Below are 26656 nucleotides of genomic sequence, written 5' to 3' on the forward strand. Positions count from 1 at the left end.
GCAGGTATTTCTAGGAGACTGAGTGGCTGTCAGTGCCAGGCTCTGGAGAGAAGTCTGGGAGAAAAGGCATCGGCAGGATAACCAACATACCATGAAACCAGTCTCATGGATGCCATGATTTTTTATATCAAATAAACATTAGTTTCCAGACTTGTCCCTCCAAGGTGCTAAACAGAACTCTCAAGGATCAGCGCAGAGAGAACAGAAACACAGCAATTGCTTTGAGATGTAACTTCCCCTCGGCACCTCCACCTACTCTCATGACTACTCATATGGCCAGCAAAGCCAGTGACCAAAGTGGAAAGTCCCAATGCCCATTACTAAGACCAATGAAGAAAAATTAGGAGTGCAGAAGAACACTGGTCACAAGCTCCCTGGTGCCTTAAGCATTTTCTTTGTGCTATGAGACCACAGCAAGTTCAAAACATTTCCCCTCTACCTTTCCAAACTGCTGTGCACTACCTATTAATAATTAAATCTTTGTTTAATGGTCTAACATGGATGTCATTGCTATTGCACTTGGGAGTTCCTCTCATCATCTCACATACCTGGTTTTAATCTCTTGCCTGTAATAAAAATCAGGCAGCGATTGATTCTGCAGCAAATCAAGGTGCCTGAGCACGTGCTGCTTTCTGTAGCCGGCTGTAGGAGCAGCTGCATCAGTAACAGGCACAGGAAGCACCTGATGCTCTGCACAGCTGTTTCAGATACAAAGGTTCAAGCTCAAACAAGACTCTCTTTTGTAGAGTTAACGTGTGCACAAAAGTCCAGGTCTCCTTTTCCTCAGTTTCCTTTGAAAAACTCTCACTGGGGATGAAGACTGTTCTTCTCTTAATTTCTTGACACCAGAGAGAGCAACAGATACCCAGCCCTTCTTCTTTAAAATTAGAAATTGGGTTGAGAATTCCCTCCTTAGGCTCCCAATACATTTCTCTCATTGGAATGGAATTCTGGGGAGACACTTGGGATAAGGTGTTTCATCATTAATGTGTGTATTTCTGTGGGGTCCTACTGTTACCAATGTGGGAGTTCTAGCAGTTCTATCAAAGTATGCTTCAGGGGGCTATCAATATCTTTATTATCTACGGAACTAGTTTTAGTTATTCTGATGTCAAGTTCCAGTCCTTAAATCTCACACTGCTCTCCTATGTTGATAAGCCTTTTAAAACTGGTATCTTTTAATGTGAGCTGACATAAATGCAGTACTTCATTTCTTTCTTATAAACGAAACTATGAGTTCCTCAGATCTCTTGCTAAAAGATTTTGACACCAGGGATTGAATAACTGAGGGAAGGGCTTTTTTTTTTTTTTTTGAATGTTTCCCAATTTTTCTGATACCCTTTTTAAACATTGATGCTAACAAATACATAGCTGCAAACGACTGGTCTGGCTGTACATATTCAGATGTAAAACCACTTTCTGATCCAGGACTAGTTTTACCTATACATCCAACATCAGAGCAGCTAGTTCCTCAGAACACCGCCTCCTAGGAGACTTGGAGTCAGTTCTCATCCACCTTGACACCCAGATCATTTTTAGGATCCCGTATCTTCAGCACTGCCTTACCTCCTGTGACTGTAACTTGAACTCTTTGTTCAAAATCGTGCAGTTTAAGCACAACGGGTTCTGGCTGTGCCCTGCTTGCCAAGCAATCCCCAGTAATCTGGCTTTTTCCTTACTTTCTTCTTTTCTAACCAGTATCACTATTTGGTTTTCTTCTGGGTTAAAGAAGATGTTCAACAGATGTACAGTCTTCTTTGATGCAGCTGCTCAATCAGCAATAACGCCACAAAACCTATTTTTGATTCAGCAGCTAACACAGGATCCAATGGTATTTTGAAACACCTATTTAAGAATGGGAACACAATAAAAAACCAAAGGCTTGGGGATGCTGGAATATTCCCATAGTTTCCCTAATCAGCTGCAAAGTTGCAATCTGCTACCATACTCATTTGGTAAGGTCTACTCTGTAGTTTATCATTAATTTTATAATTAGCTTTCCAGATTTTTAATTGTCTTTCAGCTGTTTCCTTCAACAGTTTTTCTAATGAGAGGTTCAGGGCTGATCTCAGGCTGCCTGGACCAAGGTTACACAGGACTTCCTCAAGTAATGCACTCTAGCATTAGTTTCCTTTACAAGAACTCACTCAGGGATTCAAGGTTAAAATCAACATGAGAAATGTAGAGACCCACTCTCTACCCAGCTTAAAGTACCTTCATTAGGAGTTGAACTGTAAGTGTGTGCCTTTGCATTTAAGAGATTCTCTCAGGTTGATGTGATGAAGAACAGGAGCCTTCCCACAGCCTGCAACTCTGCGGTCTCCAAAGGTCCTATATGGTGCAGCGGGAGCTTTCCGTTCTGCTCCGACCAGCCCTCCTGACAGCTCAGGGCTGGTGCCACTGCAGCACCTACAGTGATGCGCCGTGATGCGTACGCACCGGCGTCTCGTAACAGAAGATCCAATCTCTGAGCCTAGGTTTGGATTTCAACCTGTTCAAAGCCAGTTATTAGAATCACAGAATCATAGGGGTTGGAAGGGACCTCAAGAGATCATCGGGTCCAACCCCCAGAGTGCTGATGTACTCTGAGTTTGTGTCCAAAATTGTGACCAGAATTACCAGCATGGCCAAGTGTTGGAAGGTCATGGTGGTTGCTGCCCTTCCTCAGTCTGCTGTCAGCACTGCTGCCTGGGAAAAGCAATTTGTTACACTCTCCCTCCTACTGATGATAATTCCAGTAGTGATATGGCAGCATGTGGGGGTTTTGTTCTTTTTATATTAAAAAAGTCCAATGTTCAGATTTCCCACTAATGTGAAGATTTCACAACCTGTATATCTGATGAGCTTTATCTTGTGACAGTCACCTCCTTCCATGAACAATCTCCTAAATTATCATCTTCAAGGGCCAGTACCCTATCAGTCCCATTATTTTTTCCTTCTGTGCAGTAGTTGCCTTTCATTGAAGGAATACTTTAAAAAAAAAAAAAAAAAAGGTTTCCAAAGTCACAACTGCTTGTCTTAATTAAAGACAAGAGAACTCCTTTTTTTTTGTGGGAAAAAAAAATTTCAAGAAATCCTTCTGAACTTGACACATGTGAAAACAGGGAGGCGGCCTTGCAAAGCTCAGTATCACTTGAGAACACTGTACAATTTGCAGGCTGTTCCCAGGCTTCAGCTGCAGAACCACTCCAGAGGTACAGACACACACACTTTACAGCTTCTCTTCAGATCACACAAGGGTGGTGACAAATGAAAGGAGTAACAGCACATCTCTTCCCTGGCATTTTTCACTGAACCGAGCCCTTACTGCTATCCCCATGACCTTTACCATAACTTAAGCTTTCTCAAACTGCATTCTACTAACTTCTCACAGTATCTCCTCGTCCCACAGATTTCCCCCAACAGTTTCCTGTCTGTGACTGCCTCTTAGGTTCCATTTCTGCTTCTGATCTTCCTTTCTATCTCACATGGGATACTGCCCTTTTCAGACATCAGAACCATAGAGTTTTACATTCTCTGTCCTTCCCAGTTCCTTGCATGCCAGGCCTGACATTATTATAGCTGTTCTATGCATTTTTCTGCTTTTTTAAAAAATTAATTTTCTACTAGTAGTCCTCTTGTTTCTCATGACCTACTTCCCAACTTTGACCACCTTCTCTCTTTATGCCTCTCTGTAAAGAACATAGGTTTCAATCTGTTATCTTCTTAGGTTTCAATCTTGTTATCTTCAGTCAGCAGTCAACCCACGTCCCCCAGGTCCTTCTCTGCCTTGCAGCTGTCTAGCAGCTGTCTAGCCAGCCTCTCCCAAGCCTGTAGCACTGCATGAGGTTTTGCCACACTTTCACTCACACCTCAACCTTGTCCCATCTGACATCTATCCCACCGTTAAGAATCAAAAGGAAACTGGCAGATGCTTTCAGCCTTCCTTACCTAACATCCCCACACACACTCTTTGTGGCTAAATCTTGGATCATACAAGGGAGATTTAGAATGCAAGGGAAAACTGGCATAACCCCCTTGGACTGCCAAAAGGTCACTGGTAACTATACTATTGTGGGCTCTGCAGACCAAAGTGCTGTTCGACAGCAATGATAATCTGAATGGGTGACAAGAACCTTGCTCCTAGCATGAGCATGGCAAAGGATAACATATTTTCAATGAGAAGCGAAGCATTCAATTAGCCCCTCAATTGTTTTCTCAGTCCATAATTTGCTTGTTTCGTTTGTATTACAGCAAGGTTTGATAGAATCAGAAAACGTTCACTGAGTATCAACTGCTCTGCAGTCAGCACCCACATCCCCTTAACCACAGACCTGTCAAGACAAAAATCTCTCAGGGAAAAAAACCCCACGTAACACACTCTGTATTTACCACAGGGTTCATGTGCCCATGGAAATCCTTACCCTAAGCTGTCTTTGCAGGGACTTCCTGGAGTTGGTGACTCTGGCAGCAGCCTGCAGAGTGACCAAGCCCATTCAGTAACCTGCCCTTCCAGGGGAGAGCAGAGGATGTCACCTAGTAAGAAAGGTTTAAGTGGAAGTACGCGGAAAGCAGACGAAGACCTGATTTGTGGGCATGGGAACATAGATGGCAAGCCAGGACTGAGGAATACAGGATGAGAAGTTAGGGCAGTGAGCGTGGGATTCTGAACAGAGAAGCTTGACTGGAGTACTAAGGCCGGCCTGGCATGCTGAGGAGCAACAGGACTGAAACAAGGAGATGTGAAAGAAGAGAGTCTACGGGGGAAGATACTGGGTTTTGCATCGTGAGTTACCAAGAGCTCTAAGGCCAAATTACTAAAGCGAAGCAAGAATCCGTGCCCTCCTTGGCGTAGGTGCAGTGTCCTGCGGCAGCTAATCCCAGGCCTGGTGACCAGGGGGAGCGAAACGGTTCTAAAATAACCCTAAAATTAGAAAAACCACAGAGCTTGTTAAAAATGCCCATGCGCGTTTTATTAATAAAAACTAACAGTGCCAAGGTTAAACAAGTCAAACAATTATAGTCTCTTTATATTCCATAAAATATTACAGAAAAGTTTATTTGTGTTTCAATAAAAAGACTACTGTCTTAGAATAGGCAGCTGACAGTATTTGTGCAGTTAATTGTTTGTGAATAAATTTAAAAAGACTACCACCTGCCCTGAAATTCCTTTTATAAAAATGAACTATTAAAAATGATTGACAAATTTTGAGTTAAAAAACTTAAAACATTCTCTATATTTAATTTCAACTTTATAATAGATTACAGGAAGATGCTTATGAAACAAATACAAACATTTGTTTCAGTACATGTCTTTATATGATAGACTTATAAGTATGTAAACAACTATATAATAAAAAGTTTCCAAAGTCTGCCTGTAAGAAATCAGGCAAATTTTACCATAAGCAATAAATCATTCCAAACCTTCAAGACATTTTATATAGCTGCACCAACTGGCAGTAAACATTTGCCAAAAACTTTGTAATTCACATGTCCCAACATACAGTGAAAAGTATATAAACTTGATGGAATCATAATGTTAGATATAATTTAAGGGAAAATAAGTTCACAACAACATTTCTGGAATTTAACATGTAATAAAGTAGGACGTATCTTTCTTGTTTGGTTCTTTGGACACTGCGTGATTAACAAAAAAAACACTACTACATTAGCTCACTATCCCTCAGAAAGTGGCATAATCAAAATACACTCCAAATAAATTGCCATTCAGTGTATTCATTTTCCACAGAAGGATAGCATTTTATTTCTCAATGATGTGTCTACATTTTCTTTAGCAAACTTTGCAAGAACATTTGGGGCAAAATCCATTTTCCTTCAAGTAAAAATAAAAAACCAAAAACCCCAAACAGAAAAACAACCAACAAACCAAAAACCCCTAAAACAAGAGTAAATAAAGGCTCTGCATTAACACACTTGTATCAAAAACACACATCCACACCACATTTAAAAATATCCTACATAAAACAATCCTTGTTTGCTTATCAGAGGTGCAATTTCTAAACTCAGAACTGCTTACCAATATTCTCCTTGAGGGATGGGGCAAAGTAATTTAGACACTTCTCCCTAGAACAATTTATTCCTGAAGCTTGCTGAATTTTAACAAAAAAAAAAAGAATAGTCTACAAGCAAAGGGCATCAGTCGTCATCATCGTTTTCATTAAAATCGTCATCGTCGTCATCGTCATCCCCAACGTAAGAAACTGGTGTTTCGACCCTGGAGCCACTGTACTGAGATCCATTGGAACTTGTAGCCAACATCCCATCTCCACCATTGGAAAAGTCACTGGAGAGAGAAAGAAAAAAGGGGAAAAAAAAAAAAAAAAAAAGAGGCCAGTTGGTATTGTTTTTTTTCCCCAGTTCACTGTTCTCTTGCATACTCGTGTATCAATTCCATTCCTGTAACGAGCCTGCCTCTGCTACTTCATACACTGCCTTTAATGTACGTCTGAGCTGTTTCTCAAAAGCAGAAACTGCTCAACACAAAGGTTAAATCCTCTCACAGGCACCTCAGAAGTGTGCTTTCCAGGTTTCTTCTGAAGCTCCCTCAGTGTTCAGGCCTCACAGCACCTACGCCCCTGAACGCGCTTTTATGTGGCACTGAACACGGGCATCCCAAGTGACTGGTGCCTCCCAGAGCGCTAGGATGGATTCAAAGCCCAGGAAAATGGAGGAGTTACTAGCTTCTCCTTAATCCCCTGTCATTACCTGGTAAGCTACCATTGCTACATATGCTCCATTTGTAACTTGGACACTTTCTTCTCATCACGCTTTGATTTTCTAATTAAAAAAACCCCCACAAAACAACAAACAAAAACTAAACAAGCTCTTCAGCATCTCCTAGTCTTCCCCTCTGTAAGAGTATCCCCAGACTGAAAATTCACCTCCTGGATCAGCAGGGAGATGCAGAGTATCCACTTCCTTACTCAAATCTGTTCTTTTTCCTACCACAGTATTTCACAGAATCACAGACTCTCCTGAGTTGGAAGGGGCCCGTAAGGCCCATCCAGTCCAACTCCTGGCTCCTCCACACAGGCCCAGCCAAGTCAGAGCACGGGACTGAGCGCATCATCCAGATGCTTCTTGAGGTCAGCCAAGCTGGGTGCTGTGACCACTTCCCTGGAGAGCCTGTGCCAGTGCCCGACCACCCTCTCAGTGAAGACCCTACATGCATTTACCCACACTGTTGATGTGGTCTGAAATGCCTGGGTTCTACCCAGCAGTATTTTCTTTCAATAAAGTCAGAATATTCCTGCCTGATTATTACTTGTTACTTTGCCAACTTTTGTACTGTTTAGTTTCTCAATAGTTTGTTAAACTATTCAACTTGGTCGCAAGTTCTTGACAAAACTTTTCAGAAGAAAGTGCAGAAATGGCACCTCCAACTTGAAAGACATTCATCATTGGAAAACTGCTTTCAAAAACGTGTTCACAGGTCATTTTTTAATCCAGCTAGTGCACATCTTCACTCACACACACTGCTGCTCTACGGAGCTAATTCACTGGTCTGTCAGGACGACACTGCAGGGGCAGGCACGCCCTAGACGCTCACAAGGAAAACAGCCAGCAAGACACTTTCAGGAGCCTTTGCTGTTCCCCACACTTTACCCAAAAGGAAGATACTAAGATAAATGGTCTAGCAGTAGCTGGATGACTCAGAACAGGTTCTCCATAATTAACTGTAGAAGCAGTTTTAAAAACAAAGAACAGATTATTACTGTGCTCCTGTGAACTTCAGAAGTACAAACCCAAAAAACTGGCTCCCCTCTGGATTTTATAACCTGAGTATCCTAGCAAGATAAAGAACCTGGGATGAAGGCACTGGAAGCAGCAGTATCAGTCTTCTGCAGACTTTCTTCAGACAGCTTGCTAAAGAAACTTACAGCCTTTATTTGCTTTGGCAGCAAAATTTTTGGTACCAGCAAAGCTACACATTTTGTAGTTGCCTATTGCCTTGAATATTTATATATGTACTATAATTAAATATAATTTGTCACTCCCTTTTCCCAACCTCCTAGGAAACACAAGTGGTAGTTCTTGTGCCCCTCAACAAGACAATGAACCACAGTCACCTCTGGTCTTCTGTTGGTCTCCAGCTAGCAGTGGCCTATTAAAATGTTAAAGTCTTAAAAATCCATGAGCTTTTTCCCTAACACCCTGCTCATTATCACAGAAGGAACCTTAGTAAAAACAGGAGATTTTATGCACCGTGTAAGTTCTTCTCTAAATATACTTGGGCAGTGTTCTCACTCAGGCTTCAGTTCCCTAGCACAGAACAGGCAGAATTCCCCACACTTTTTTGGGTAGCAGGAATGGGCTGGAGCACAAACCATGCTCCTCACCATTGTTAGTCATGCACATCCCTACAGTTAACTGTTTCCCTTGTGGGTTATTTCCTTACTCTTTTTCCTTTGCATTCAAGTAACTCTTTCATCTACAAAAAGGTAGGGTTTTGGTTTTGTTTGGGGGGGTGTGTGGTGTGTTTCCTTAAAAAGAAATGATTGGAAAAGTCAATTGCATTAAACTTTTAAAGTAAGCTAGATACTCTGTCTTGAGAAGGAGAAGCTTCCACTCCTGACAGAAGGCAGATGGGTGAGAAAAAGAAGCCAGAAGACTTGTCTTCGGAGAACAAGAATAAAGCTGTATTTCCTTGTGTCAAGAAATCCCATCAATAGAAGATTTCTGCCTTTAAACACAAATGGCTTAAAGGTCCTGAAAATTCGGACTTCCTTAGGAATCCCCAGGGTATACCAATTTCCCAAATAACTTACAAGGCAGAGCCTGCCAGTGATTCTGACACAGAACAGTCATTGTTCTGGAAAGAGCCAAAATAATCTAGAACTTGCCTGCTCTCCAGCCTCACCTCACCCCACCCCACTAAAATCATGGAACAGATCCTTCTGGAAGTTAGGCTGAAGCACATGAAGACAAGGAGGTGCTTAGGGACAGTCAACACAGTTTCACCAAAGCCAAACTGTGCCAACTAACCTACTGGCCTTCTACAATGGAGTGAATGCATCAACAAATGAAGATCTACAGAAGTAATATAGATGGTTTTCTGGATGGCCTTTGATAAAGTCCTCCACAAAATTCTTACCTCTAAACTGGAGAGATAAGGGCTTGATAGATGGACTATTTAATGGGTAAGAAATTGGCTGAATGGCCAGGACCAAAGAGTTACAGTCAACAGCTCCATGTCCAAATGAAAACCTCAAACAAGTGGTGTCCCTCAACGGTCCATACTGGAACCAATACCATTTAATATCTTCCTTAATGACAAACAGTGGGATTTGAGTGCACCCTCAGTGAGTTTGTGGATGACACCAGGATGAATGGTGCAGCTGAGGAAAGGGGCATCACCTAGAGAGACCTTGACAGGCTAGAGGAATGGGTCCATGTGAACCTCATTATGTTCAACAAAGCCACATACAAGGTCAGGGCAATCTCCAGTACCAGTACAGACTGGGGCATGAAATGGATTGAGAGCAGCCCTGTGGAGGATTTGGGAACACTGGTGCACAAAACGTTGGACATGAGCCAGCAATGTGTGCCAATTGCATCCTGAGCTGCATCAAAAGGTCAGTGGGTCAAGTGAAGTGATTCTCCTCCTCTTCTTTATGAGACCCCACCCAGTGTGCTGTCTCCAACTCTGGTAATCCCAATACAACGCAGCTGTTAGAGTAGCTCCAGAGGAGGGCCTTGAAAATGGCTGGAGCACCTCTCCTATGAAGACAGGCTGAGAGGAGCTGGGGTTGTTCAGCCTGGAACTCTGGGAAGACCTTGTTGGGACCTTTCAGTATGTAAAGGGAGCTTGTAAAGGACAAAGGGCAGCAGTTTTAAAGAGGGAAGGTTTAGGCTGGATATAAGGAAGAAATTGTTTACGATAAGGGTGGGAAGACACTGGCACAGGTTGCTCAGAGAAGATGTGAATGCCCCATTGCCAGAAGTTCAAGGCCAGGTTGGATGGGGCTTTGGGAAGCCTGGTCTAGTGACAATGCCCCCATGGCAGGGGGGAAGAGGACTAAGTGATCTTTGAAGATCCCTTCCAACTCAAACCAGCCTGTGACTCTAAAATTGCCCAGATTGGTTTAGTTGTGTGACCTGTACAACAGAAATGAAATTGACTTTTCAGACAAGTCGAGGTTTCTGGACACAACAAACAACTGGTGGAAAATGAACACTTTTGCAGCTAATTTGTTCAGCTAATCAGCTTGCTACATTCCATATTTGCTAATGATGTTAAACATTTCAATGATATTTGAGTCATTTTACAACTTAATAGAGCTCACCAAAGGACACCTTTTTGATTAATGCCAACAGCAAAAAACTAGCAAGTAAAGATTACGTAAGGAAACGTGTCTTATATAGCAAGACAAAAAACAGCAGTTGAGAAATTACCTATGTCCTCACAAAGTTAAAGGAACATTATGGTTTTACCACTGTAGGAGATTTTGATGTTCTTTAAAACCTGAAGACGAACATCTGTTTTTAAGTTAGACACTAATGACCAAGGAGAATGTTGCCCAAATTTTATCTTTTGAGAAGTATCTGTTTTCTTGTCACAAACTCAAACCAATACAAAATACATTCAAGATTAACACCAGTCTAGTTTTTTTTTTTTCCCACTATGAAGGAAAAGATTTCTTTAATGACACTGGTAAGGAGCAGCGCTATTAAAGTAAAAGCAATGTCTAAGAGTAACTTAAAACATACTCATACCACATTTAATCAGGACAGAACATGTTTCATGAAGTGTTTCATCTGATTAAGTTTCATTGGTGATCACAGGTATTAAAACTAATTGAAAATTTCATCTCACCTGGCTGAAAATCTTGTGCCATTCGATGCAGAACCTGATGATGTGACATATACACTGCTGATTGATCCCTGAGCCATTTCTGTAAAATGAACAGCACGTATCTCAAGAACACTTCAAAACACTCACTGAGGTCAGTGCTTAATAGTAATGTTTAATCATTTTCAAGACCCAAAAAGGAGTCTGCAACCAAAACAAACCATAATGATGTACTGTATCCAAAACATAATAAAAAAACCCCAATCTAAACCCAAATAAACTAGTGCAACAGCAAAATTTCAAAATACATTAAAAAATAAGCAAGTCAGATGTCTTCAGTATTCCTACATAATGAAAATGATAAAACAATATAAAATAAAGCAATGACCATGTCTGCCCTTGATACCTGCAAAAGCAAAAGGTAAGTCAACTATAATACTGTCCTCTTAGAAAACTACACTCTGCTAACATCTACTTGTGTGGTATGATGCAAACCGTTCTGGGAAGAGCAACAGTCCATTCCCTATGAATCTCTATGATAATTCTTCCCTAAGTTACACTAAAAAGCATATACAATTGCTAACTCATTAGAAATCTTCATCACAAAACAGTGGAAATGAACCAATCTTAGATATTTTCATCTTTTTTCCTTGATTCTTGTATTAAGGAAGAAAACACAGCAACTCTTACTGCAGTAACTAACCTGTCACATATGGTTCCAGAGCTTTAGGAACCAAACTCCTTGCAACTTTTAGGTCCTCTGCTGAACAGCTTCCAGATTCTAGCCCACAAGCCATTCCCATTCGTTTTAGTACTTCTATATCATCATGAATTTCAAAAGTATTGTCAAAATTAAATAGATATTCAAACCTGGGAAGGAAAAACGTCTCCATTAGTTTCAGTTACTATAGCTACATTTCCTGTTTCAGGAATTGCAGCAGTTGCAAAACTTAACACACAGTGCTAGTGACATATTACAAGAAGCAATCACATTTTTCAAAATTTATGTGTTTGAAGCAAGTGACTAAACCTGCAATTATACACACTATATCATATAATCATTAGCAGGTTTAGTAGATACAGAATTAAACATTTTGCATGTTTGATATTTTCTTCTTTAATACTGTTCTTTTGTGTCTATTTTGTAATTTTAAAATTGTTTTAAAGCCTTTCTAATAAGCTAATAGTGCAAGTATAAACCACTGCTATGTTCAACTGTAATTTAGCAGATCCCTAACTTTTTGAACCGAAAGTACAGAACAGCAGTTCTGAAAGCATTTTCAATTCTGCTGGCTGCATTTCATCATGTTAAACCTGGTAAAGTACAATCTCAAACTTCAGCAGAGCTGCATTACTTTGCTTCTAACATCTCTAGAGAGTAAGTCTTAAAGAAGTTCTTGAATGCAAGCACAATTACTGTTTATTAAAAAGCTCTATAAAACTTGTTTCTATTCAACATGAGAAAGTTTTGCCTATCTGAAACGCATGTTCTCAATCTGCAAAAGGCATGAGTAAATTCATTTGTATTTCATTTTTAACAAAGACAGACGAACACTTTGGCAAGTACATACAACTCATAGTTACACCAGAGGCCAGATGAAGAACTTGAACTCACTTGTCATTTGAAATACTGCAGTCAATCACTGTCTTCTTGCTGGTGTTGACAATGATAAATGGCAAATGGATGACAGAATTGGAAGGTGGCGGTCGGTTCGCTTGTTGTTCTGCTTGACGGTTTCTCTGAACGAGGTTTTTGAAGGCAATTTGCTAGAAAAGGCAATAGTGAGACCAGAGTATGAATGACACCTTCCAGATCCTGCTGATGAAAAAACCCCTCAAATGAAGAGCACCAGAGGTGGCTGCAGCAAGCAAATGCAGGGAAGGACAGAGCGTTCAGCACACTCCTGTGTTAGGATGCGAGAGGACACACAAGCGGTAGCACTGAAAACACAACGCAGCAAAACTTCACTGAGAAATAAAATGTATGTCCCAGTAACTGCAAAAGGACAGACCCCTGACAGAAGGGAGGAGGAATTTTCATATAGCATTCTACTTCCACTTTGTTTACTATTCCCTGCTAGGTACTGCACTCCACAAGACAGTTCAATGATTAAAACTGTACTTTTGCTATAACTATATGCTGAAAAACAGTGGACATTTGGTGTTTCAGTGTCTGATGTTGGGTTTCTGAACTACTCAACTCAGGTAAGTGCCTTTACTCTCATATCTTACCTAAAAACCTCTTTTCAGAATGAAATGCTCATAATTTAAAGATTAGCAACTTTAAGAACTAAAATCTTGAGTTAACTATTACAAACCAAGCTATAAATCTTACAGTAAGGCACCAAACTAAGAAAAAACACTTATCTGGTCATGGAATCAAATGAAATTAGCACGAATTAGAAACAAAATCCAAAGCCAACAACACAGAGGCTGATAAAAACCAGGCAGCTGTTGAGACTGCTGTCCTGTCCTACAGCTATCTGTACTTTCTTTCTGCATGCCCTCCCTGAGATTTTCATTCCTACTGTGTAGGTGATGCAACTATTAAGGACTGTGTGTTAACACTGTGTGTTAACTTTTTAAAATGCTGCACCGTTCACATTCCAGTGAACCAGCAGCAGGGTGACCTGGATCAGACCACTGCTACCCCCCAGTATACTAGAGAAAATCTGGGAAGCAGTTCACCAACTGTTTCACAACAGTTAAGCCAGTTATATAGCAACAATGGCCAAGAAAGACAAAACACAGAGAGTTATGAGATGACCTCTACAGTCAGAGTCTGTGGACTTCACCACAGAAAGACATTCTGGATAGTGGAACTGCATTGGAAAATTGAGAGGATGCAGCATGAAGTACAGCTCCAATCAGCAGAAATCCTGTTTAATCATACTTGAAACTGTGAAAATTCATCCTAACTTATGTAAGGTTGCTGGCTTCCCCAACAGCAATGGCCAACTGCATGGTTCCAGCTAAACTATAGTGCTAAATTAAAACTGCATACGCCTTATCCTGAAATTCACCTCTAACCTTCTGTCCTGGTTTCAGTACAGATACAGTTAATTTTCTCCCCAGTAGCTATATGGTGCTGTGTTTGGGATTTAGGATGAGAATAATGTTGATAACACACTGATGGTTTTAGTTGTGGCTAAACAGTCAAGGACTTCCCAGCTTCTTATACTGCCCTGTCAAGAGGAAAGTGGGGGGGCATCCAAGAAGCTGGGAGGGAACACAGCCAGTACAGCTCACACAAACTGATATCCCATACAGTATGATGTCATGCTCCAAATATAACCGGGGGAATGGCCAGGAGACAGGGAAGTGTGGGAACTACCTGAGCATCAGCTTCAGATGGTGAGCAACTGTGCTGTGCATCACTTGTTTTGTATATTATTTATCATCATCATCTTCCCTTTCTGTCCTCTTAAACTCTCTTCATCTCAATCCATGAGTTCTACTTTTTTTTTTCCTTTCTGATCTCTCCTCCACCCCACTGCAATGAGGGGAGTGAGTGAATGGCTGTGTGGTTTTTAGCTGCCAAATGGGTTAAACCACATCTTTGAACAAGTTTCCCATCCCTCAATGGGATAAAACAACAGGAATATAGATATAAGTTACCTTGCCCTATAGACAAGAGTACCTTGACTGTACCTGTAGAATGAGTTCTTGTAGTTGAGACTGTTTTTGCTTTATTCTTTCAAGTCTTCTCTGTTTCTCCACCTTAAGACAGAAAAAAGGAATGGTTAGTTTGTTAGTTTTAATACCATTTTGTATCAACATTTTCATCCTTTAAAATAATTCTAATACCAGAGAACTGGAGCTAGGAGTTATGTCAATCACTGAGGTTCTGCAGATAATTTAGAGATCGAAGTCTCAAGACTCACATCAGTAATACTGATGGAAACCATAACAAAGAGCAAAATTAGAACACTGTGATATAAAGTCAGGGAGAGGGTAAAAACATCTTTGCAAACAGAAACTATGTCTCAAGGAATTATCCAAATTCTCTCAAGGAGGCAAAGAACACGTAAACTAGAAGGATCCACTTGATGTAGTCAACTGATGTTAGAGGTATAGGAGAAGAACCATCAAAGATGCTTAAAGAAATGAAGCTGCTGGGGAACCAAAAGTAAAGTCCCTCAGTATTAAATTCATACTAAATAATAATAAAAAAGGTAGGAAACAAAATGTAAGGAAATAAACTGCTTTCCCAATGGAGGTACCTCACCAACAGATTTCCACTAAAACTTAATTTACAGACCATTATTCAAAGTATAGAGGATCAGAATAAGGGGAAGGTGACAGATTAATACAGACCAATGAAATAAAAGCAAGGTGACTGAATCTGCTGACAATGTTGGGCTACCTGGCATAGTAAAAAGAGAGCTTATCACAAAGCACACTCCAAGTCTTTCATCGCACTGATTACATCATCACAATTAACTTTGGTAAATGTGGTGCGAGAAAGCACAATCCCATTCATGCAAATATTAAAAAGAAAGTTACATTCAGTAGAGATTGTAAATTACAGTATCTACAAAAAAATCAGCTCAGTAGGTGACAGCAGTCAAACATTCACTATATCAGTGTAAGAACCCAGAATCGTTACATCTTGAAGCCCATAGGTCTAGTGTTTGTATTTAAAAAAAAACACCCATACAAAAGAGCAATCAGAGTAATGAATGGTACAGATTACATACAAGGGAATGGTGAATAAAATAGGACTCTACAGAAAGGAGAACAAAATAATGAGGAAGAACATGGGAGGTATGTATAAAAAAAAAATACATCAGAGGGGACAGCCTCCTCTTGTGCTTTAAGGCTTCCTTCTGAAGAGTATCTCGCCTTCTGGGACTCCTTTCCCCTTCAGGACTCTCTCAAGGGACTCTGTATACCAGTCTCTTAAACAGGTCAAAGTCTGCCCTGCAGAAGTTCCAGGTTCTGCTGACCCCTCTTTATCCTTCTCCAAGACCTCTTATCATTTCATGATCACCATGCCCAAGATGGCCTCACACCATCACATCGCTCACAAGTCCTCCTCTGCTTGTGACAGGTCCAGAAGGGCTCCTTCCCTAGCTGGCTCACTCAGCAGCCGTGTCAGGAATTTACCTTCCACACAGTCCAGGAGCCTCCTCTCTGCTGTATTTTGTTTTCAGCAGATATGTGTAAGTTGAAATTCTCCATGAGAACAAGGGTTAGTGACCATGAGACTTCTCCCAGCTGTTTATGGAGTATTTTCTCTGCCTCTTCATCCTGGTTGGGTGGTCTATAATACTCCCACTGTAATATTTGCCTCACTGGCCTTCCCTGATTCTTACCCATAAAGACTTAACCCTCTAATCTCCATCATTAAGCTCTAAACAATCAAAACACTCCTTAACATGCAGGGCTATCCCACTGCCTATCCTTCCTTGCCTGTCTCTTCTGATAGAAGAGTTGTAGCCACCCATTGCAGTACTCCAGTCGTGTGAGTCACTGCACCATGGCTCCATGATGGCAGCTACATCATAGTTCTCCTGGTACACAGTGGCTTTCAGCTTCTCCCATCTGTTGCCCATGCTGCATGCATTGGTGTAGATGCACTTCAGTTGGACTACTATCTCGCCACCTTTTTGAGGGGAGAAGCCCCAGCTCCTACCTGACCCTCCATGGTCTCTAAGGGATCAATAACGCTCATGTCTTTGCTATTGTGTGGCTCTCCATCTCCTACCATCACTGAGATGGCAGACTGAAGGATCTCAGTAGCACACAATGGCATGCTGCCTCCAGGCTTATCTTTGGCCTGCTTTCATCCCCTTCCCCCTTCAAATCTAGTTTAAAGCTCTTCTGATGAGCCTGTGCAAAAATCCTTTCCTCCCTTTGAGACAGGTGTACCCCATCTGTTGCCAGCAGGCCTGCTATCACATAGACTGAATCATGATCAAAAAACTCACAATCCTGCTGGTGGTACGAGGCTCAGAGACAGATACTGATATGCTGTCTCTTCTTGCTTCTCCTCTCATAACTGCCCACAACTGGAGGGCCAGAGAACACCAGTTGTGCTCTTGATCCCTTTACCAGCTGTCCCAAGGCCCTAAAATTTGACTGTCCTCATACACCTTGTTGCAACTGCATCATTGCCTACCTGAAAAAACAGCAATCTGATAAAGTAAACTGACTTCAATAAACCCCAGTGGCCTCATTATCCTGCAAATCTCAGGTTACACAACAAAAAGTCCTGCCAGAACTTAGGAATGCCTCTCAGTGTAGAACATTTTACTTCTTGCCCATGGTATGTAGTAAAGAAGGCTCACATTTCATACAAGACATATGTCCAAAATAGATACGACCTGCAGCAACAAAGGAAGAGTGATGCCTAATATACACCTGTCTACCAACGTCTACCATCACAGATGTATTCTTTGGAGAACATCTGGAAAAAAATCTCCTTGAATCTTGAGCACCACTACTGCAATGTTGGAAATACTCATTAATCTTTCAGTTTGATTAACTTCCACTCAGAGCCACTTCACCTACACTGTAAAAGAAAACTGTGACAGAGTTGTATTTCTGAAATAGAATTAGAAGAAAATATGCTTAGGCAGCCTGCTTGTTTAAATGTGTGTTCTGTAAATACAAATAGTATTTTTTAAAGAGGAGTCAAAAGGGACCATACAATTCCACCTTGCTATCTCAGAAGATCAGAACATACTCAAGCTCTAAACATTTGCTCAAAACACAAAGGCATTGTGAATTTCCTAATACATGTACCTCTAAGTTCTGACATTCCTGAGCCGAGTTAGTAGGTAGACCAATCCATTTGATTTCCTTTTTCTCCTTAGAGATAATGTTCATGGCCATAAGGACATTTAAGGCATCATAGACACGTCGTCTAATATTCTTCTGGTCATAAGCCTGCTGCAGACACAGTGCATTAATCAAAACCATACCATGACAAAGATCTTTTAAGAGAAAAGCATTACAGCAGATGGGTAAACGTGGGTAATGTCTGAGCTGTTTTGTTTAGCAGCAGGACAAGAAATGCAAAAGTCTCAACAGAAGCTTCCCTTCCCCCAATTCAGTTCCTAAATGTAGTTGACCTCCCATATACTTACTGATTCATTTGGTGAAATGTGATTATCACTGGTACTGAATTCTGCAACCAACTCGTCTGCCACCTCATTGTATGAGGTGGTTCCTTTTCTTTGTACCTTCTCACAAACCTTCATAGAGAAATGACGTAAACCCTTGCCATTCTTCTCTCCTTTTTTGTTCCGCTTCCTAAATAGATGTATAATATATATTTTAAGAAGATTTGAACTTTGGAATATTTAATGTCTCTTTCTCAAATACAGGCATACTGCTGCAAAACCCAAGAGTTCCCTTTTGTTCTGCTTCTCACCCCTTCCCAAAATTACTCCCCCCCCCCCCTCTAATTTCCCCCCTATAATTTACAATAATTAACAATTCTAACATCTTGATGCTGAAACACAGTACAAATTCACCCTTTTGGCAGCTCTGCTAGCTCTAGTAGCAGGTAGTAAGTTAACAGCAGGCTTATTCCTTGAAGAAGTCAGTAAATAAAACCTTCCAATCTTCAAGACAAGAAGGGACAGGGGGATAAATGCCAAACTAAGAGCAATGAAATACAGCAGATAATGTTTTGGGGGGATGGCTGTTTTATTTTTGTTTAATTTAAATAGCCCATCTAGTTTGACCACAAAAAATTAAATTGGGTATTGCTCTGCATAAATCAAATAATCACTAAAACCAGACAATGTCTGATACTGGTTGACTTCAGTAAACATTACATTAGTAGTGAAACACAGATTTGAGGTTATACAGTATGTGAAGTTGTTACAAAAACTTCAAAGTTACAACAGATGCAAGAAGTATAACAACATTTTCTGCATGTTTCTTAAATAGAAAGTTTAATGTAACTTGATGAAAAATATAAGTATCAATAAAATTACTATCAGCACTGGAACCTCTCAATTGTTTCCATCTCATTTCAGTGTACAATTCCAAAATAGAAACCTATTTACATGTAACAAGACACTGAAATTTTAAAGCAACTACATTTAACAAGACACCCTGAAAACAAGCTTGCATGAGAAAAGACACCAAAAGAATGCATTCACTGCATCTAATTTTTCCCCCCCCCATACAAACTACATTCTTATTTCAAATGATAATTCGGGACACATTTCTTCAATCTGAAATGTGTTTTATTTTTTTGGAAATACACTAAATAAACAGAAATACCAAATTAAAAACTGAATCAAGTCAGATGAATTCCTGTCCTTTTAGGAACTAAATTCTCTAAGCAAGTAACACAAAAATACCCAGTCTTTGCAGAAAATATTCTAGTTGATTTTAAAACTAAGAAGGGGGCATTCATTCTTGTGCGATGATGCCTGGGTTCAGTACAGTATGCTTTAAAGTTCTTCATTGAAAGGTAAATGGACTGTGTGCCACACACTGCTAGCCTGGAGAGCATATACACTACCCCAACAAACACTTAGAACAATTACTCCTTTGTAACTTTTTGTTTTGCTCACCCAGCAGACCATGGTGAAGAATCTGCAGTCTGGTTCTGTGATACAAAATGTGTGTTAGGTGTATGTGGACTTCCTACCAGTATAGTATTTGGCGCTGAAGGTCTCTGAGGTGTACCAATAACCTACAATAAAGATAAAATGATCATAAATATTCAAAGATAATCAGATACTGCATTATTCAAATTATGCATTATCCAAACACGCTTTTCTACCTACTTTATTAGATGCATTAAATTTATACATACTAGAAAAAACCCTTCAGGCTACCTATTATATAGTTTGAGGACTCCTTAAGTAATGAGCATTGATGTTTTATCCTTCTTAAATAAGCTTTTCATGTTTGCAGGATTTCTTAATACTGTTCTACACTAACTTAAGCTCAAAGTATGTGCACACACATCCCAAAAAAGGACAGAGAAAAAAATAAAGGCGGGGGCAAGGAGGGAGGGGGAGAAGGAGAAAACCCTACCAGGCTCCATATAAAGATATTGCAGTAAATTATAGTTAAAATATGAACATGTAAAATAAGAAGAACTGAACATCAGTAAAAGCAGAGAGAAAATGCAGTGCTGTTGCTAGAAAGGCCAAGTTCTCTCCGGCAGTCTCTACCACTGCAGAGTCAAAACCAAATCAAAGTATGTTCGAGGTACGGAAGAATAAGGGCCAAGTTTCTTGATCACTGCCAGGAAACCAAGTTATGCAAGACAGTTCCATTCCAAATATGTTAGGAGCCCATACTCGGCTGATCACACTGTTCTGGCTTACAGGTAAGTAGTCCTGAAGATGTGGTAATCTCATCATGAGTAATATATATATTAATTCATCCATGCTCTCACCTTACCTGTGAAACTAGCTGAAGCAGAGCTCCTACTTTAGCAGATTATTTTTTTTTAATCTCTGCTGCTGTTGGCCACCTGGGCACACTGCTGGCTCATGTTCAAATAACGTTACCATATAAAATTAACTACAGATAATATAGATGAGGATTTTGTCAATTTAAACTTATGATGGAGGACACAATAATTTGTTTTTTATATATAAACACCACTGAAAGTTTTTTTAAAAAATCAGATAATTTGTAATTTTGTTACTATCCCCGAGTTCTGGTACTGTAAGAAAAGATTTTGTAGGTTACCTGAAAGAACATTTCATTCTCAATGTTAAGTACCTCCACAGTCTCACAATCTGTGTCATTGCAGCCTACAATCTGCAGTTACAACATCTTCCTTTTACTGCTGGAAACTCATTTTAGCTTAAAAGCATGCCTAACTTGACTGAATTTCTTTATTTGGAAATTTACTGGTGAAACACTTCCTGCTGAAGGAGCAATTTCATTTTGTTAAACTCATGTTGTTACACTCCAACATCCAAGTGGCTACTGGAAGTAGTTAATTCACCACCGCGGTTGGAAACACAGCACAGAGAATGATCGGCAATTAGACAGGCATTTCATTACTCAATAGTTCTCAGTCTGTCTCAGTCTCCTCAAACTGTGTGAAGCTCAAAATTTAAACAGTGTTATTGGATCTGCAATTCAATTTTGGACGTGGGAAGATACAAAGATTTGGGGATTTTTCTTTGGTTTCCCTCTTGAAACTGACAGTGACAGCAGAGCAGTGATCTGCGCACGGTAACGGCTTCAAAGTGCAGCTAACCAGCAGTTACACAGATACACTGCCTGCCGCAGAGAGGCTGGGCCATCGCAACAACTGCACCGTTACATCGGGGTAGCTCCTAGATTCAGAGAGCCTCAGTTTCAGAGCAGCCCTTGGAGCCTGGAGTTGGGAAAGGCACATGGAAGAAACCCAAATGTAAGACTCAGGTTCAGATGTTTACACATTACCGTTGCTTTCCAGAAGATTGAGTCCAAGTCTTTTCAGATGAACAAATCTGATCACTATTAAAGTGAATTCTTATAACCTGTGTATTACCTATTGCATCACTTGACTCTTCCATACCTGATTTCCTGTACCTCACACAAAGCTCGTAGGAAGTGCTTAAGCAAAATGGTATCTAAATCAAGCACTAAGAAATGTAGTTTCCTTTTCAGTGTTGTTCCACCTAACATCAATCTCAAAAATGTGCTAGTGGACTTCACTTGCATTTCCCTATGCTAGATTTTAAAGCAGAATATGAAAGAGCCACTATTTTTATGTGTCAAGACTACAAAAAGATAACGCCACCTGAATATTCAGGTATCTGCACAGTGATTTGACAGTCACCTTTGTATTTCTTGAAGCAAAAGAAACTTATTTTAACATAAGTCTATTTAAAATTAGAAACAAGGTTAGACTATCTGCCCATAGCGTGTGATACCGACCACCAAGATACAAGCCATTTACAGTATGTGTAAGCAATGGCATAAGCAATAAAAACCCCACAGAGTCTCCTTACCACTTGTTGTGCAATGTTGACGTTAGACTGTCCGAATGTTTTTGGCAGGAGCTGTTTTCCAAGAGTATTTACTGTAGAGGGATGAACAGCCAACAGAGAAACAACCCCTAAAACAAATGCAAGGGGAGAGCTTCAGGTCAGCCACACTGTATCATTTTAGCAATTCCAATTGCATTTATACTACCAATGCTTATTAATAAAACCTAGTTCTGAACTGCAGAGTCAATGTAAGCAGATAATTCACACATTTGAAGCTAAAAAGGAATTTAAGACTTATGATATGTTCTCTCACCCTTCTTCCTATGTAACCTTACAGGTCAACAACCTAGTTTGAACATGTTTTAATTCCTCGTATTCCAGTTTTTCTCTCAAAACAGAGTTAATAGAGGTAATGGGCATCTGACAGAAGGCATATTCCCCTCCTCTTCTACCCTTATCCTTTGTGGCTTTTGAAATCTTCTCCCACGCCATCCTGAAAAACATACCTGACAACCTAGAATATGGGATATCGTTCTGAGGGATGCTGTCTGCAGGATAAAGTTTGGTTAGTACAGGCCCTTCCAAAAGAATACCTCCATCTTTCCTCTAAGCTGAAGGCAGAGAATTAAACAAGAGGAGTCTTCAAGAATCCAATATCTGAACAAAATATATACACAGTAGACCAACCCTGCAAGGAAATCCGCTCTCTTCATGTTCATAAGCCACCCATAATCAATACTGTCAGGAAAGCAAGACTTAAGTGGCATAAAACAAAAAAATTCAGCTACAAAAATCCTAAGGCATCCTCCAGTAATTTGATGTTCCATGCCATAATTTAATAATAGTAATAATAATACCACCACAACACAAAAATCCCACAAAAAAATAAAAAAGGAGCAACAAAAATTACTACAGAAAAGGAGTAAAGGGGCAAACAAGTCTTAAAAGTATCAGAGACATTTATTATGGTGAAACATGTGTCATTTGGTTGTCAGGTGAGAGGCTTGGCAGTTCTTTCCCTCAGATCACTTTTAAAGGGACTGCTGGGGGCAGAAGGACCTGGCAGAATTCCCGTTTATCTTCCTTTTTCCCATTAGCCAATACAGAAGCATTAAGTAAGCATTTTTACAATAGCTGTATCAGCAAGGGCCCCAAGAAGCCTACCACCCCCTTCTTATGCATTCAGGTAGTCTTCAGAAAGCTGGGGACAACCCAAATCTTCTTTAAACCCTAGCTTTCCAGAAGACTTCTATTTCATAGCTGCTATTACTACACCATGTCAAATTGACAGCTTCCCCCAAATATGAACAGGTTGCAGTATCCTGTCATTCTTCCATTGTTAACCAGGTCCCAGTGTCCTTTCAGAAAGCCAGTAACTATCAAAGTGGTAACCTAAGTTTGTTATGCCTTCCTGTTCCTTCAATTACACCCACAGCTACCAGGGCCCTTGCTGTTTATGTTCCTCCCCTCCAGAGAGCAGTAACACGGTATTAAACTACCCGGGCTATTAGCGCTTCTTTATCTTCTTTGCAGCTTGGTGGAGGTCAGTGTCTTTAACATCCTCCTCACTGTTTTGAAAACAACACAGCAATCTGAAGATTATATTTCCAGTATAGAATAAGAGTTGTAACTGCTTTACTTCATCTATTTGATTTCCTTTCCTTGCTGCTTTCAACAGTTGCTGTTTCCTATACATTTTCTAGCTCTACCCTTTACTTTTGCAGGGGGCAGGGATGGACATGTTAATGACAAAGGAATGCCCTAAGTTACTCCACAGCACATTTCCTACTTTATTACCTGTTCCTTTCCAAATAATTAGCAAAATTCAATTTGCTTGTTCCCCACCAAACACCAATACCATATTTTCATAATATAATCTACAATGACTTTAAGATCTTTCTTGAGTGCTAATAGCTCACTTGGGGTCCTTATTGTATCTAGTTTGGTTTTCAACAATTATTAACCCATAGGAGGACCCTCCCCTTCTATTAAACCTTAGTTTCTTTAACAGGCTGATTAAGGACCTTGATAATCAAGGCATATTTGTCCTTATTTTAAAGAAATCCAAGGACATCACACTGATTAGATAACCCTTATCCACATGGTTGTTGACTCTGTCAAAGCGTGACTTTGAAAAGACTTAATTTCCTAGTTTCTCTTTCCTTCTACCTCTGGAAAGGTACCATCAACTCCTGCCCATTACCACAGTTATCCATGTCTACTACTCTCTTATGCACCCAACCAATTTGCCTAACAGAAGTCAGGCTTCCTCATCTGTAGATATCTTAGGCCTTCAAAAATGGGTGCTGGGTATGTCTCTTTTTATCCTTCTGGTACTACATGAATTATATATATGTGGAGTTAGCAGGTAGATAATTCTCTGCCCACAATGGTTTCTAACCATTCACATTATCGTTTTTTTCCTAAGATAACTCCTAGCAATACTTTAGTAGGACAACTTCTTGAAGAACAGTATTGCAATGAGACTCTTCTAAGTATTCTGATCATTTATCTACTCTTCAAATGCACTCAGCTATTTTGTTCTTCTGGTATGTTTAAAGATAAAGTAATTTGTTATGCTATCAATGTTGTTTCTTAATAATTTTTCTGCAGACAACAAAGACAAATGCAAAAATCTCACACTTGTGACAACATAACTCCATGCAACAGCAGAGGTCAGGGGTCAAGCAGTTAGGAAGCAGATGTGCAGAAAAGAACCTGGGGATCCAGGCAGACAACAAGCTGAATGGGACTCAGAAGTACACCCCTATGCTAATGAAGACAACCACATCCTCAGCTACATTTGGAAGAACACAGCAATAAGGGATTATTCCCTTGTATTTCAACACTCTTTAAGCTGTGTCTGGGTTACTCTGTTAGGTTTTGGGGCTCAGAGTGCAAGACAGGCATTAACAGGAGAGATTCCAGCAGAAAGACACTGATGTGCCTAGGGTACTGGAGCATACAATGTACAAGGAAAAGGTGGTGTGTGCAGCCTGTGGAAGACATGATTAAGGTGAAGTGAGAAGTATTATTTGTGGGAATCTAATCATTGCCTTCAACTATCAAGTGGAGAATTATAGAGATGACAGAAGACCCATCAAAAGGAAAAGAGGCAACAGTAGTCACAAGTTGCTGCACAGCAAAATCCAGCCAGACACAAGGAGAAAAAAAAAAATCACAATGAGAATGGTGAAGCACAGCAACAGGTCATCTACTGGATTCCCTGGAGATATACAGAAAAATTCAACTACTGAAGGCTCTGCTTTGAAACCAGCCCTAGTTTGATTCTAAGGTTAGATCACATGGCCTCCAGCATCCTTATATCATTCATTTAAATCTATGAATACAAATAGCTATCTCACAACTAGAACATCTGCATGAAGGGAAGAGTACACACTATGCTTCTTTCAAGTTTTTAATTACATTAGCATTCCCCATGGTACCATGCCAGAGTTAATTCATGCAACTGAGCCAACCTGACTCCATACAGAAATGTGCAAGTTACATCTGTCTCTGCAGCCCAAACTGACCACACAGGTATTACTACAAAAACAGTAACACACACTTAATTGTTCCACACCAAGCCTAAGTCAGCCTATAAAAGCTGTGATGCTGAGCAGGAAAGAATGCAGCTGTCCAACAGTGGGGTGCGGGTTAAGGTGTGGTTTTGTTTTTAAAACAGTAGTTTCAATTTCTCTCTAGCTCAAGCCCATCCCACTATCTGCTCATTATCTGCTGTGCAAACATTTCTCATGTCCCCCTGTATTTCCATCAAAGCCTCATAATGTTTCGGTTTCATAGTCGGTTTGTGTGTGTGGCTTGTTTATTTGTTAAGTATACAAGCAGAAATATAATTTTATTCACTCAACTTTGAGAGTGACTGACAGCTCGGTTTCTCAAAGGAATTTTACAAATCATTTGTTAATTACCACTACTCTTACAGCAATCACTGCAATCCAAATAATCCTGTACTTTGCGGCCAGCATACGGTGTGCATAGCAGCATGTAAAAGCTAAACCACATGTTTGTGAACAGTTCTCCTGGCACCCACGCTTCTTCCTTTTCAAAACAAACACATTATTAATTCTGCTAGTTCCTGACACTTTTTCCCCCTGCTGCTTCTCAAGACTTCAAAAGCCATGAGAAAAAGTCATGTAAAGCAGAAAAAAATATATCAAGGACATAATTTCTACTTAAATTCTCAGTCTCCCCAGCATCTCTAGTTTGGCAGACTACTTTTAGTAACTTCTAAGTAATCATTAAACCTAAAGGGAAGTAGAACTTCATCAGTATGAAGTTCCAGAATGTCTCCCAACAGAAGCTAATCGTACAGATGGGATCAGGGAATAATGCTGTATAAAACCTGCACCAAAAAAAGCAGCAGCTCCCTGAAACAGAACCTGTAACGAACTGTTCCAGATATGTGCTCTCTTCATACAGTAGATACAGTAAATTGCCTTCTTTGGACACAGACTGCATTACAGAGAGCTCCTTCAACTGGACCTTCAAGAATTTTACCAAAAAGAAACATTCTCTTGCAGAATTTTAGCAGTAGGATAGACTGGTAATGCATCCGATTATGAACATTTTAAATAACTTCAGATGCCACAGAAGATGACACAGTACATCTAAAATTAGAGAAAGCAGTGCCCTCTGCAGACAAAGCATTACATGGCTCTAAAAGCTGACTGCTCCAGTTCATCCAACAGTAGCGGCTTTGGTGTTTCAGACCACAGAGATTGGCCTGAGGTGATCCCCATGTGTTCTAGGTGCTGTACCATTTTCTGACACAATCTTTGTTTTCTTTACTTGTGAAGGAGAGAGCAACAGCTGTAATCCAACAACAAAATTCAACAGAAAAACAAGTCCATTTCCTGATAACAGTCTCTAAAAACCGAAGTCTTGTCAGTCTGACTTCTAGCATAGAAGCAATATTGTGTATGATCAT

The 26656-nt window shown here is 40.2% G+C and overlaps 1 protein-coding gene across 1 annotated transcript in view; it reads right to left on the reverse strand.

Annotated features, from left to right (window-relative positions):
• Nucleotides 1–4925: 4925 nt before the first annotated feature.
• TFDP1 (transcription factor Dp-1) overlaps nucleotides 4926–26656 on the reverse strand; it is a 42232-nt gene continuing 20501 nt past the window's right edge. The window contains exons 3-11 of the mRNA XM_084276802.1: nucleotides 21727–21833; nucleotides 19333–19454; nucleotides 17887–18052; nucleotides 17543–17686; nucleotides 14444–14512; nucleotides 12408–12559; nucleotides 11496–11662; nucleotides 10817–10895; nucleotides 4926–6283 (exon numbers count right to left, since the gene is read on the reverse strand). Coding sequence (XP_084132928.1) covers nucleotides 6136–6283; nucleotides 10817–10895; nucleotides 11496–11662; nucleotides 12408–12559; nucleotides 14444–14512; nucleotides 17543–17686; nucleotides 17887–18052; nucleotides 19333–19454; nucleotides 21727–21833 — 1154 coding nt within the window. The 3' untranslated portion in view covers nucleotides 4926–6135. The remainder of the gene's footprint in view (nucleotides 6284–10816; nucleotides 10896–11495; nucleotides 11663–12407; nucleotides 12560–14443; nucleotides 14513–17542; nucleotides 17687–17886; nucleotides 18053–19332; nucleotides 19455–21726; nucleotides 21834–26656) is intronic.

Source organism: Gallinula chloropus, assembly GCF_964237585.1.
Source record: "Gallinula chloropus genome assembly, chromosome: 1".
NCBI lineage: Eukaryota > Metazoa > Chordata > Aves > Gruiformes > Rallidae > Gallinula > Gallinula chloropus.